General features: G+C 36.6%; 1 protein-coding gene across 1 annotated transcript in view; it reads left to right on the top strand.

The window, feature by feature from the left end:
• The window catches only part of LOC121315616 (fibrillin-2-like), a 97,736-nt gene that overhangs the window by 26,513 nt on the left and 58,814 nt on the right, over positions 1 to 12,409 (top strand). The window contains exon 8 of the mRNA XM_041249866.1: positions 6,181 to 6,306. Coding sequence (XP_041105800.1) covers positions 6,181 to 6,306 — 126 coding nt within the window. The remainder of the gene's footprint in view (positions 1 to 6,180; positions 6,307 to 12,409) is intronic.

Here is a 12,409-nt window from a genome sequence, read left to right as displayed (position 1 = left end):
AGCATACAATCTTTATAAAAAAAAAAAAAAAAAAAAAAAACAATTAAGCAATTTCTAATATTTGTTCATGACAAAAGTATTGGCACCTTTACATTAAAAGTTTGTAAAAATGTAATAGAATTAATTATAGAATATATTAATTGATTGAAAACCATTACAAGTACCAAGTCACTAGCCAGAAAAAAAGGTAACTTATTTCCAACATCCGTTTTGGAAGAACGTTTTGGCAACACAGCAGATGGTGGTCAAGACAAAGGAGTCACGTTTGAGAAGCACTGGTAGCAACCTACAACAAAGGAAATGGCTACAGATTAGTATCAAAGGAATACCAAAATCCACAATCAGAGCAATAATCAAGAAGTACCACAGAACAAATTCAACTGAATGCTTGAAAGAGGTGGACGTCCAAAGAAAATTAGAGGTACAGCAAGTAGGAGAATCGTCAGAGCAGCTAAAAAAAAAAATTCAAGATTAGCAACCAAGGACTTAAAGAAAGATTTAGATGCATCAGCCATAGTAGTGCATGAAAGAACTGTACAAAGGCATCTGGACACAGAAGAGTTGTGTGCATGTAGACCTCGCTGTAAACCACTTTTAAAGATTGTTCATAAAACAAACCATCTCAAATTTGCCAAGAAATATAAACAGAAATCTGAAGCATTTTTCAACAAAAATTATCTGGTCCAGTGAGACAAAAATACAACTTTTCCCCAAAAATGGACCAGAGTATGTTTGGAGATAAATAAAGGGAAAGCCTTCAATGAAGAAACCATTGTACCCACAGTTAAACATTGAGGTAGTTTGATAATCATATGCAGGTGTTTTAGCAGTTCCGGGTACTGGAGACATTCATGTGATTCGATGAATGCAGCTATGTATCAAAACATTCTACAATGGTCACTGATACCATCTGCTTGTGGGCTGATTGTCAGACAGTTTATCCAATGACCCAAAGCATACAGCTAAGTCAACTCTGGAATTCTTGAAGAAAACAAAGATACAAATTCTGGAATGGCCTTCACAATCAAAAGATTTCAATCCAATAGAAATGCTTTGAACTGATCAGAGCTGAAGGAAATATGCAGGACAGAAATGGCCCAGATTTCACCAACAAGATGTAACATACTGGTTAAGAATTATCATAAATGTCTGAAAGCTGCAATGAAATCAGAAGTGGGACACACGAAATACTAAAGCATGAGTGCCAATACTTTTGTCATGAACGAGTACTTTAAATGAAATAAGTTTTTATAAAGATTATTCGTTAAATTACTACAAATTATGTATTTAGTTTTTTATTGTATAAAAAAAGTGGTTATAGTTTACTAAATGCTTATCCTCTTTGTGTTACCTTGAATTATAGTATAATAAGAGTAGGATGTCAATACTTTTGTTTGCGACTGCATCTTTTTACATTTGGCAGTATTTTTTTACTAACTACCCTGAAAGTGTAGCCTGAAGGAAGGAGTTCCACTGGAGAACTGATTTATTAGTCTGTATTTGTAATTTTAAGCATATATAATTAAGAAGGGCCTCTTTCCCTGCCTGGTAGGTGTCTAAGACATTATTAATGTTAGCTGTGAATACAGTGCCTACTATTGTTAGTGGCAGGTTGCATGCATTTAAATAAGGGGTATTGCTGAAGAGCTGCATAAATAAGATGCAAAAATAAAATAAAAACAAAATAAATATATGAACATATCTAACTTGAGGAAGAAAATATTCTACAGCTTGTAATGGTATGCAAAGGCTGAGTTATTGACTGTCAGTTTACTATCACATCCGGTCCTTTTTATTCCCAAACCCTTATTTGGCATTTTGCTTTCTAAAAGTTTGACCTTTTGGGACTTTTTTGAATAAACTGTACTAGTTACAACCTTTTTTAGCTTTAATCTTCTTTCCTTCATACCACAGTAACACACTGTTGGTCTGAGAGCTGCTGCTATGTTGATGACTTGTTCTGTGTCAGTGTTCTTGATATGACATCATCCTGACAGACACAGGTTATAAGGAGCACATCCCATCACAGTAAAAAGCATTCCAGGCACCTACAGAATACAGCCAAGTCAACGAAGAAAGAGAAATGTCAACAAATTGCTATCTAATCATGTCAATTTTCCTATGAAATGTTAATAAAAATCAGTTTGGCAAGAAGGATATTGAGCCTACATTATAAGCAGTATAGCTTTAAATGCAATGGATAATTTGTGTTTATGAAGAGTCAACCAACCATTATGGGGTTTCCATGCGGGTCAATTTACACGTGAAATGGCGATGCGCGTGCACGTTTGGGAGAATTACTCGGGTAAATCAGGTTTGTGGCTGAAAAAAACGTCCAAAAAGAGGGATAGGGTAAATTTCATGTACTAGGTAAATGACAAAACACGTGGGAAATCCACGCCCGGTTTCGCATGGAAACCCGCATTTCATGTGTAAATGTTAATGAGCATGTTTATCCTTAACTATAAATATTGCAAGGGAGCAGGTCGGTTGTTACTGTGGATTCCAAGACGGCAGAAAGTAGTGGCTGATGGGTGATTTTATGATTAGCAGTGGTGTAGTTCACCTTAATAATAATACGGGCGGCTTTTTTTTTATTATTGTGTTTTGCTGTGTCTGGTCTGTTGTGTTGTATATCTCTTGTGGGTTTACAGTTCTGTATAAAACCACTTACCATGAACTGCGTTATGCCCATGTTATAGTATTAATGCAGCTGTTTAAGAATACCCTTGCTGTAAAAACTATGCTAAAGTTAAACATGAAGAGCAAGTGAGCTGGTTAAATGTCTAACTGAATTAATTCCCGTCCTTTTTTTTGGTCCCAGCTATGTCGAAAGACAACACATGTCTGACCTCCACGTTAGTAAATATAGTTGGTCAACTGGATGTCGTGAGCCAGCTCAATCTTCCAAAACAACGCAACAACATCCAACAAGTTGTTGATGCCCTCTCAGAACTGACCAAATAAAATTGCAAATGAACATATTGATTGTGTGTTATTTGTTTGCATCATTAATATTTGACACAACATAAAATAAAGGAGAGAATCTCTGACAGCATGAGACTCCTCAGATCTCTCCTGTCCAATTTAAACTGGTGGCTGAGGTAACCTTCACAGTTGCCAAGTCCGCTTATAATAAACAGAATTGTGCTTGTTTTTGTGTTTTTGCTGGTTGGAACTTGCATAAACACCCACGCTAATATTGGTTTGATTATTTTGAAAGGCAGTGTCGCTTTTTTTTTTTTTCTCGTGAGACTTGGCAACACTACCAATTTTGGGATCAAACTATATATAAGAGGCTTTGGGAGGCTAAGCCTCCCCAAAATAAATTGCATAAACCCTCACAAGAAATCGTTCTGACTAACACAAAAAATCTTTGTGAGAGAAGATCGATTTTATTTTTTTTTTTCCCCCCGCAAACATGTGCAAAGCAGGTCTATCAAACATATTTCTTGTTTTTCTGCTGCACAACTGCCAGACCGCTAAGGCAGCTGGGGTATAAAAATCAACACTGTAGTCAGATCCAGGATTTAGGTGCATTTCAATGTCATTGGAGGAGACAAGGCTTGGCTGGTTTAACATCAATTCTTCCCTCCGATCTGAGCCCCCATACCGCTGCAGGAGGCAGCCGACAAAAAACTCTGACTCCTTTTCGCTTATTCCCTTGCCTGGAACATCCTCTTCACAATTTCTACTTTTATTCGAATTGCTGTATGATTTATACAAACAGCTTGATCTTGAATCTGACTTTACAGAACTTGTGGCAACACATTTTCCGTAGTGTACTGTCTGTTTTAACGCACCACCGTTTTCTGAGAATTTGATATCTACATGTAACACTACAATCAGAACACTTCCTTCGACTGTTTGAACAAATGTCACCTTTCAAAACACTGTTTGCGGTGTCAGTTGATGAATGTTTCGGAAGTTTTTTCTTTAGATTTTTCCAGTCATTCACTCCTTTTTCAGTGAAAGCGGGGTCTTTTGAACTTCTGAAAAAGTGTCTGCAAGGAAAGCAGAAAACCGTGTCTGCCTGGCTGCTTACTGTACTCTAAATATGAAAACATATTTTAATATTCTGATGAAAATGAATTGTTTCCTTACCAAAGACAGTTTTCAGATACCCAGGTAAATAAGGTTGTGACGGTCTTTGATGCCTAGTTCAGCCCCTAGTCTCTGTCAGTAGCTCTCAATAAAAGTGTCTGCTAAATAACTAATGAATAACTAATTATTATTATTAATAATAATAATAATAATAATAATAATAATAATAATAATAATAATAATAAATTCCTGAAAGAAATCATGTAGATTTTTCTTGCACATAGAATAAAGATCCAATGGGCCATTTAAAACTTTTATTATATACTGTACTTCAATATACTTGAGTTCCATTTTAAGATGTTCATACTTGTATTTTGTGCAGCACAATCCTTTTTATTAACGCTAAAGATTCAAAAGGGCTTTAATAGACTGAAACAGATGTAATCCCATGCATAAAACATAAAGCATAATTCGAAAGTTCACTAGCTTCACAGTTCTCTTGCCCGGCGTATGTAACAAGCAGGAATTTATACTGCAGACATTGCAAATATTAATGTAAAAAAAGGATAACCTAGAGTTTTATCAAAGAAAATAAGAATTGTGAGCTTCCTTCTGCATTTAGTCATCCGGCTGGAAAGTGTTTCTCAAAGCTTTCAGACTTAGGTGCCCTAGAGGGAGATGGTTCAGAATAAAGGAACTTACAGTCAGCTTTTTCAAAGTAACCAATGATTCAACTTCCTGTTCAATAGCTTTTTTTATGTTTCCACTGTCTATTCCTCTCATTGTGGTTTAGACTTTCACAGTCACTTGCTCACTGGTATATATTTAAGCAGGATTGCTGACACTAACTTATATTTTGTTCTGTTGTAGACCTTTCTTAATTGAGGTTTTTAAACCAAAAAACCTTAATTAACCTTCTGCAGTATATGGCACGGTCTGGCACGTGGACTCAACACACATTCATTTTGCACTGTTCAACGATAGGGAACTTTTTTTATCCAGAAACTATATGATTTATGGCTGCACATTTTAGCTTCATTTTAATTAATTTAATTAATGATTGACTTTTTTTGGCTCTGTTTACAAAAAAGGGTTTATTAAGTACTTCTCTCCAGAGCTACAACCACACATAAAACAGAATGAATTATGGTTGAGATGCTACCAAGTGGTTTAGTTTGGCAAACCACCGCCAGTGAGCACAAGAGATGATTTAGACATTTGTTCCTCTCATTGTGGTTTAGACTTTCACAGTCACTTGCTCACTGGTATATATTTAAGCAGGATTGCTGACACTAACTTGTATTTTGTTCTGTTGTAGACCTTTCATGTGTTTGTAGTTTGATTTAGAATCACAAATGTCATAGTTTTCACAGACAGTTGTTGCACTTTGACTAACCCTTATATCCCAACAGAGATTTGTTTTTGCATTTAATAGACTTGCTGGGAATTTTGAAATAATTGTAAAAAATAAATAAAAATCAGCCGTCTAGCTTTTTCCATAAAATGAATTGTAAATTTTAATTGTTGAGGAAATACATATATTATGACAGCTGAACAAACCTGGTGCATTTAGTTGTAAATATTTCAGCAGGCCAGGTGATTGTGTAAATTGTGAATTTTGTCTATTTTTTCATAAATCCCATCAACGATTAATTGTCTTTTAATTTTTAGTGTAGTTTTTTTTTCTGTTAAAAAATGTATTGAGCATTGTGATAGGGAACCCTGTTGCTGGTTCGTGGCTTGTGTGTGTGTCTTTGAGAAATCAACTGCGATGTGCGGAAGGAGATGTGTTGCTAAGCGACCAGTTGAGCAGTGGTCTCATCCTGTGCTCAGCTGGACGGCGCTGAGCCTTTGGATGCAACACCAATGCTCTGTGTTTGTCTCAGTATTTCCAGTGACTATGCACACACACATACCACATCACCCTGTTACAAGCATAATGAAAGAATAACCAAGTAAAAAAAAAAAAAAACTTCATTGTTTTGAGACTTAATACTTTTTATTGCTTTAAGGCAGTGTGTAAACTTCAGGTGAAGAACAGTATAAAGCAAATTAAACAAAATGATTCAGACATCTTCAGGCATGCATCTGTGTTATTGCTGTCTTGCTGATGTATGTGTGCTTTATTCCTCACAGATATAAATGAGTGCAGCACAATCCCAGGTGTCTGTGATGACGGAGAATGCTCCAACACGGTTGGCAGCTATTTCTGTACCTGCCCACCTGGCTTTGTAACATCTGCAGATGGCTCTCACTGTATTGGTAAGTACATGCATACCATTCGGATAACTAATGGTGTCTCTTCTTTAAAAGGCCAACAAGCACCAGCCAAATATAACAAAAATTCACTCACAGCAAAGTTGTATTTATTTTGGTTAGTTCATATTGAGGGCCTCGCTCCAAGGAAGTACCTTTGGAATAAACAAAAGAGTATGCTTTCTCTAGAGTGCAGATTTGTGTGTATCAAGTGGGTCTTAGGGCTTTCTTGGCTGTTACTATGAGAATTTGTTAACATTTCTTTTCCATGGAATATTGAAGTGCTTCCTTCGAAAAACACAACCGCTGCCTGCCATTGTAGGTAGAGTAGGTGGCGCTGGGTGGATACGGGATCAAACAAGCATTTCAAGTGGAGGACTTCCATTGGTGGAAGGATAATTTGAGCAGCTTGTACAAACAATGGGATATTTAGAGAAGGGTTGTATTGTCTAGTGAAAATAGCTACAAGACTGAACTCTCCTCTAATTTTTTTAGCTTAGTAGGCAAAGTAGTGCATAGTTTGGCAGGAAAGTGACACTTGGCCTGAAATAGGGAAACAGGTGTTTGTTTGTTTGTTTGTTTGCTTTTCCTGGAGAGTGTCACAACACTGTAAAGAAACGCAGTTTCATTTAAATCCACTTGTCCTGGAGGAATCCCCAGGACATGGTGATCCCTGAGGCACTCATACACAATTAACTAAGTTCATTACAATGTTATGATCATTGAATGTCATTCTTCTTGGGTGATTTTAATTCTCATTCTTCAATGAATACAATTCGTGGCTACCAACTTTTTTTTTTCTACCGTAGTAAAATGTGATGCACTATTAAAAACTACGTAATGGTAACTATTTGACCGATTTTAATACAGTTTTGCATGTGAAATATTTGGGGACAAAAAGATCAGTCTTATATAGCAAGTGTTATAACAAATAATCACAATCCTATCAATCCCATAATCAATCACCTCATCTCATGCGAAGGGTTAGGCAATATAAAAGATGCTGATGCATGTATAACACTGTAGAAAATATGATATCACTCTCAAAAATATTGGACAATTACAGTTTTTGGCCCCTGGTGAAAAGTCACATTCCAATTAAGGGTAATCAGTAATGTTAATGTTCCCTGGCAAGTGGGAGTGTGTTAACCAGAAACCACAAAACCATGTACACAAGCCAGACAGTCTGTGACTTTGACAGTGTAAAAAACAAACAAACAAAAAAAAACAGTCACCATCCACATCTGTGAAAGGACTTCACAGAAGTCACTTAATCGCAAACACCAGGGGATATACAGGTATGGACAAAAGTTTTGCATCACCCTATAAAATTAACTCATTTTACTCAAGTCGAATGAAACCTGCTGAATAATGTTGCATTAACATATTGAATTGCATACTGCTTTGCAGTTTTCCATGTACTTAACAAAAAACTGACAAAAACTAACGTGAAATACTGTATTACTATTATGGCTTCCAGTAGACTTTTGCGATATAACTATATAATCGTAGTTTCTTTGAATACATGGTGTTAAATAAAAGATCTAAATTCTGTTCATGTGTGGCTTTTTGAAGCATTACTCATTTGGCATACCCTAAAGTTATTCTGCTAGCTTAAATTAACTATAAAAGCAAATCATACCACTTTTACGATGTGCTGTAAATGTTTCAAGTGACCTCAATTCAATTCCCTGGCCTTAATCGTCATGTACAAATGTAGAGAAATGGGCAACTGCAGTTGTAAAGTATTACCTTAAAAAAAATCTTTCCCAGGTCATGCTTTGGATTACATTTTGTATACAGCAGTGTGGAAGGGTGGTGGGTAATTCACTGACTCAGGAGACAGACAGGTGAACTTGACGACACCGCACAGGTGCCCAGTTTTATTTCAGGGGTGCTTTGGGTTTCTTTAGCCCTCAGAGGGCTCTGTTGGTCCGTGATCTGCTTACCAACTATGGTAAACAGAACCACGGGAATACCAAGCAATGGTAAAAAGTCCAGGTGCACTCGCAGGTGCTTCAAAACAATAATGCAAAAATCGAAGGCACAAAGAAACAGGGAAAATAAAACGGTAACAAAACTACAAAGAAAAGGTGCTGCACTTTGCAGCGATATCCCGGTCGCCGCTGCCCATGCAACCCAGATCACCGACCTACGCCCGGCTAACTAGCCTGCTCGGCTACAATATTCCAGGGTCTGTTATCTATATAAGACGTAAGTGTGTCTTTTATCCTCTACGTGGCACTTTTGGACACATCTCGTTGTTGTGTGCAAAATGCTTGGCACCCACAGAGCGTGTTACGACAAGTGTAGAATGTAGTTAATTGAAGGTCTTGATTTTTTTTGTTCTGTTTCGGGTAATTTTTATCTAAATGTGTGCTGTCAAGGGGTAGGCTTTAAGACCTTAAATCGTAATTACAGTTGAAGGGGCTCTGTTAGTATTTGGAATTCCACGTGGGCTGTGGGAATATGAGGCAGGAAATAACAGGCAGGCTTTTGTATATTGTTAGGTATTTTTTACCTCAAAATGTACAAGTCTATGTTGTGTTTTATAGCTTCAGATGTAAACTGTTTTTAGACCAAATCAGTTGTTGAGGTCTACTACAAATATCCTACAAAACATGGTAGCCATAAATCTCCCTCATCTTCAGAACGAAACAGGACCCTTTGGATTGTACAGCTGGATAGACAAAAAGAGTACGCTGATGGTGACAGTCTCATTCTCCCCTGACTGGAGAATGCATGAATTTATGCTATGTTACACATAAAACATAATCGTAGTTTATCTAAAAAAGTACAGTTTATATACTTTCACATGGTTAGGGTTCAGTTTTGGGGAGTAGATATAGCTTTATGTATTTGTTAGTAGTATGATTTTAACTTTTACTATTAAAGACATTTGCAGCTAAGCACATTCCTAAAACTGCTGTTCAGAGCATTTCATTTGTGACCATATTTTAGTGACCAACTAAAGCATTAATTTGGGTCCGTAATTCATTGCATTGTTTTATGAACTCCAGTTTCCAAGTGGTTACGTTTTTACAGTTAGATTCTTTTTAAAAAATATTTGTAATATTTCCTGGAATGTATTAATTAGAATACAGTCGTATGTTTTATATCTGGGAGCTTGTGAATGAAGAGGGGCCAAAAGTCTTTCCAACACCTCAAGACCTGCAACTAACTAACTGCCGTGTACACACTTCGGCACAATTCCCCCTGCAAGTCGTCAGTTATTTGAGGGTCATTAGGCACACTGAAACGTGGTCCAGGAGGATTCTGGATCCTGATGTGACCCAGGGGATTCAGACATTTCTGACATTTTCTTTTTGGCTCTGAACTTGATTAGAACGTTGAAGGTTTGATGAAAGTACAATAAATTCAAAAAGGCCATGAAACCTGTTTTTATTTGTAATGCTACTCAAATACAATTATGCTATAGTATCAATCTATTATTGCCCTGATGAAACTTTAGCAGAGCAATAGTAGACACTACAATGTCAACACAATGGATTTAGAACAAGGATTACACAGTGATCATGACACAGTGACACACAAGTGTTTATGTGGTACCATTATACAGCAATGGATGCCAATGTGTATTGATCCATACTACTGGGAGCGTACAATTGTTTTGTCAGATATAAAAATGTTTTATTATTTTGTCAAAGGCAATGCCATTCTAGTTGCTGTTGTGGTACCTTTGCTCTTTAGTACAGATCCATGGTGCCAGTATCCTTTACCACTGAAGATAATTTAGTACAGATGGCATGGCAGACTAGTGCAGACAAAAGAGTAGCTGGGTGTAGGGAAGGTCTTAGAAGTGCTCTGTTACTGCTGGTCAGTGGAACATTTTGGAAACTTTATGAAGAAGAGGTTTGACTTACTGTCACGAAGACGGTCGAAGTGGGCGGTGTTTATATCCTGTGTACCAATGACTTTACACCAACATTAAACACACAACATATAACAGATAATATACACAGGGGCGGGCACTTTGTCACACTTACATATACTGTCAATTAACCTACTTTAGCTGAAACGGTCATAGTTCAATGAACATGACAAAATTGTGTTCCTACAAATAGTCATTTACAGTACAGTGCCAGTTTCAAACACAGTGTTCAAACATTCAAACATAGTGACAAAAGATAAAGAAATAAGTGGTTCTGAACAACTTTATACTGTCATTAGCAGCAAAATACCTAAACACATTTGCCAGGAACACATTTGTAGTGTAGTTAATGATCCTTTTGACATTAATATTACTAGCCCTGTAAAGCCAAAGAGATTTCTTGATTCATAATGTTTGCCTTGTGAATGCTGTGCAGCTTTTCTTTCCCTCAGCATTACAGGGAAATATCAAAACAAAATGTGACAATTCAGTTATGTTTATACCAGTCTTGCTGTGTATTTTTCTATTTTCTGCTCCATGTCACATATGTGTTTTTTTTTAGCTGTATGTGGTTTTTGTGATTTGTCTAACACTTGTAAAAAATAGTCTGTAAAAACTGAGCAGGTGTTTGAGGTGTTCTGTCAATCTATTCTACTGTATAAGTCAATGGTGTAAAAAGGAACTTTTGCTCAGAAGCACCTTTTACATGACTTCACAGTTTTCACTGTTGACTCCATGTCCACATATGATTTGCATATTTTTTTTTATCCTACAGATTTTTTGTTAAAATAGGGAATAGACAAACATTATTCAGACTTTTTTTAAGTGCATTAGTAACAAATGTAGACATGTTAACACGTTGTGAAACATTTGGAAGTCAGCAGCTTTTTAAGATCAAAATTCAGTCAAGCAAACTTAGCAGGCAATGAACCTTATTGCCAAGGAGTCAAGTCACGAACCTCAGTATACGTGATGAGTTTTGAAGTTATTTTATTTTCCTGCTACACCCTACCTAGAGATGACATACACACAATCCATCACTCAGTGGACAGTTTTTTTTGTTTTGTTTTTTTTTTTACTAAGGGAGATGAAGTCTTAAAGGTGAAAGGTCATGTTTGGTTTGCAGATGTGACATTCCCATATATTCTGATAAAAATGGACGCCTTTGTATCTCAAGATTGATAAGAATATTATAGTACAGGTAAGAAATACCAGGGACGTGTGATGTTTTTCAGTTTGAGTCTGTATTCAGAACAGAAGAGACCAGTACCTTTAAACTATAGTCTTAACCATCAGTAACCAACTCTGGTGTATTTATTTCCCTGGGTGGGCTAAATTCTAATGATGTAATAATTAGTATAGTGTATAGTGAGCATAGAACAAAGGAGTATGTGGGCCGTAAAAAGGAATCACCAAATGTAAATGCATATTTAAATAAATTGTGTATTATGTCATTGGAAGTGTACGTTTAAGCCGGTGTAGCCACAAAGGTTAGACACATTATTGCAATGGTAGTGCCGGACACCTTTAACTGGAGTTTCTCCTACAGTATTTGGTGCCTGTGTAACTTGTTCAGAAAAAAAAATAACTTACTTCCTTATGAACTAATAAAAGCCATGGAGTGTATTTAATAAGATGCTGATATTTAAATGTTAGGTGATTTATTCCCATTGCAAAAAAAATTCCCTTCCTACACACACACACACACACACACACACACACACACACACACACACACACCTCCTCCAGTTCCTCATATAGGACAAAAAGGACGACAGTATTTCAAAGGTTCTCTGACCTACATAGGAAGCCAAGCCGTTTGGAATATTTAGATTTTCACACCACACTGACAAAGGATGAACTGGGTCTGCAAAGATCATCCAAAATGCCGCCTTTTTTTAGTCATTTGTGGGAGCTGTCTGGATTCACCATACTATTGTCAAGCTATCAAGCACAAAGGACGAAGCTCTTTAGAAATAGAAAAGGAACTCATCTTTTTCAGCTGAGCTTTCTTTTTCATCAGTTCGATAGTATGTTGTGACTTAAGTTAAATTACCTTTGAGTTTCATTCCCCTGGCAGACTTCTGTAAGATTTCACAGGTCCCCTACAACAGGGCATCCTGGGATAATGATGTTAAAGTAGCTACCAAGATTTTCACAACAAAATGTAAAAGTCCTATGTATGTCTTTTAGGATCACAGACTGGAACTCCCTTAA

The sequence above is a fragment of the Polyodon spathula genome, chromosome 1 (assembly GCF_017654505.1).
Source record: "Polyodon spathula isolate WHYD16114869_AA chromosome 1, ASM1765450v1, whole genome shotgun sequence".
Lineage (NCBI taxonomy): Eukaryota > Metazoa > Chordata > Actinopteri > Acipenseriformes > Polyodontidae > Polyodon > Polyodon spathula.
Note: the sequence above shows the minus strand (reverse complement) of the source record. Positions and strands in the feature narration are given on the sequence as shown.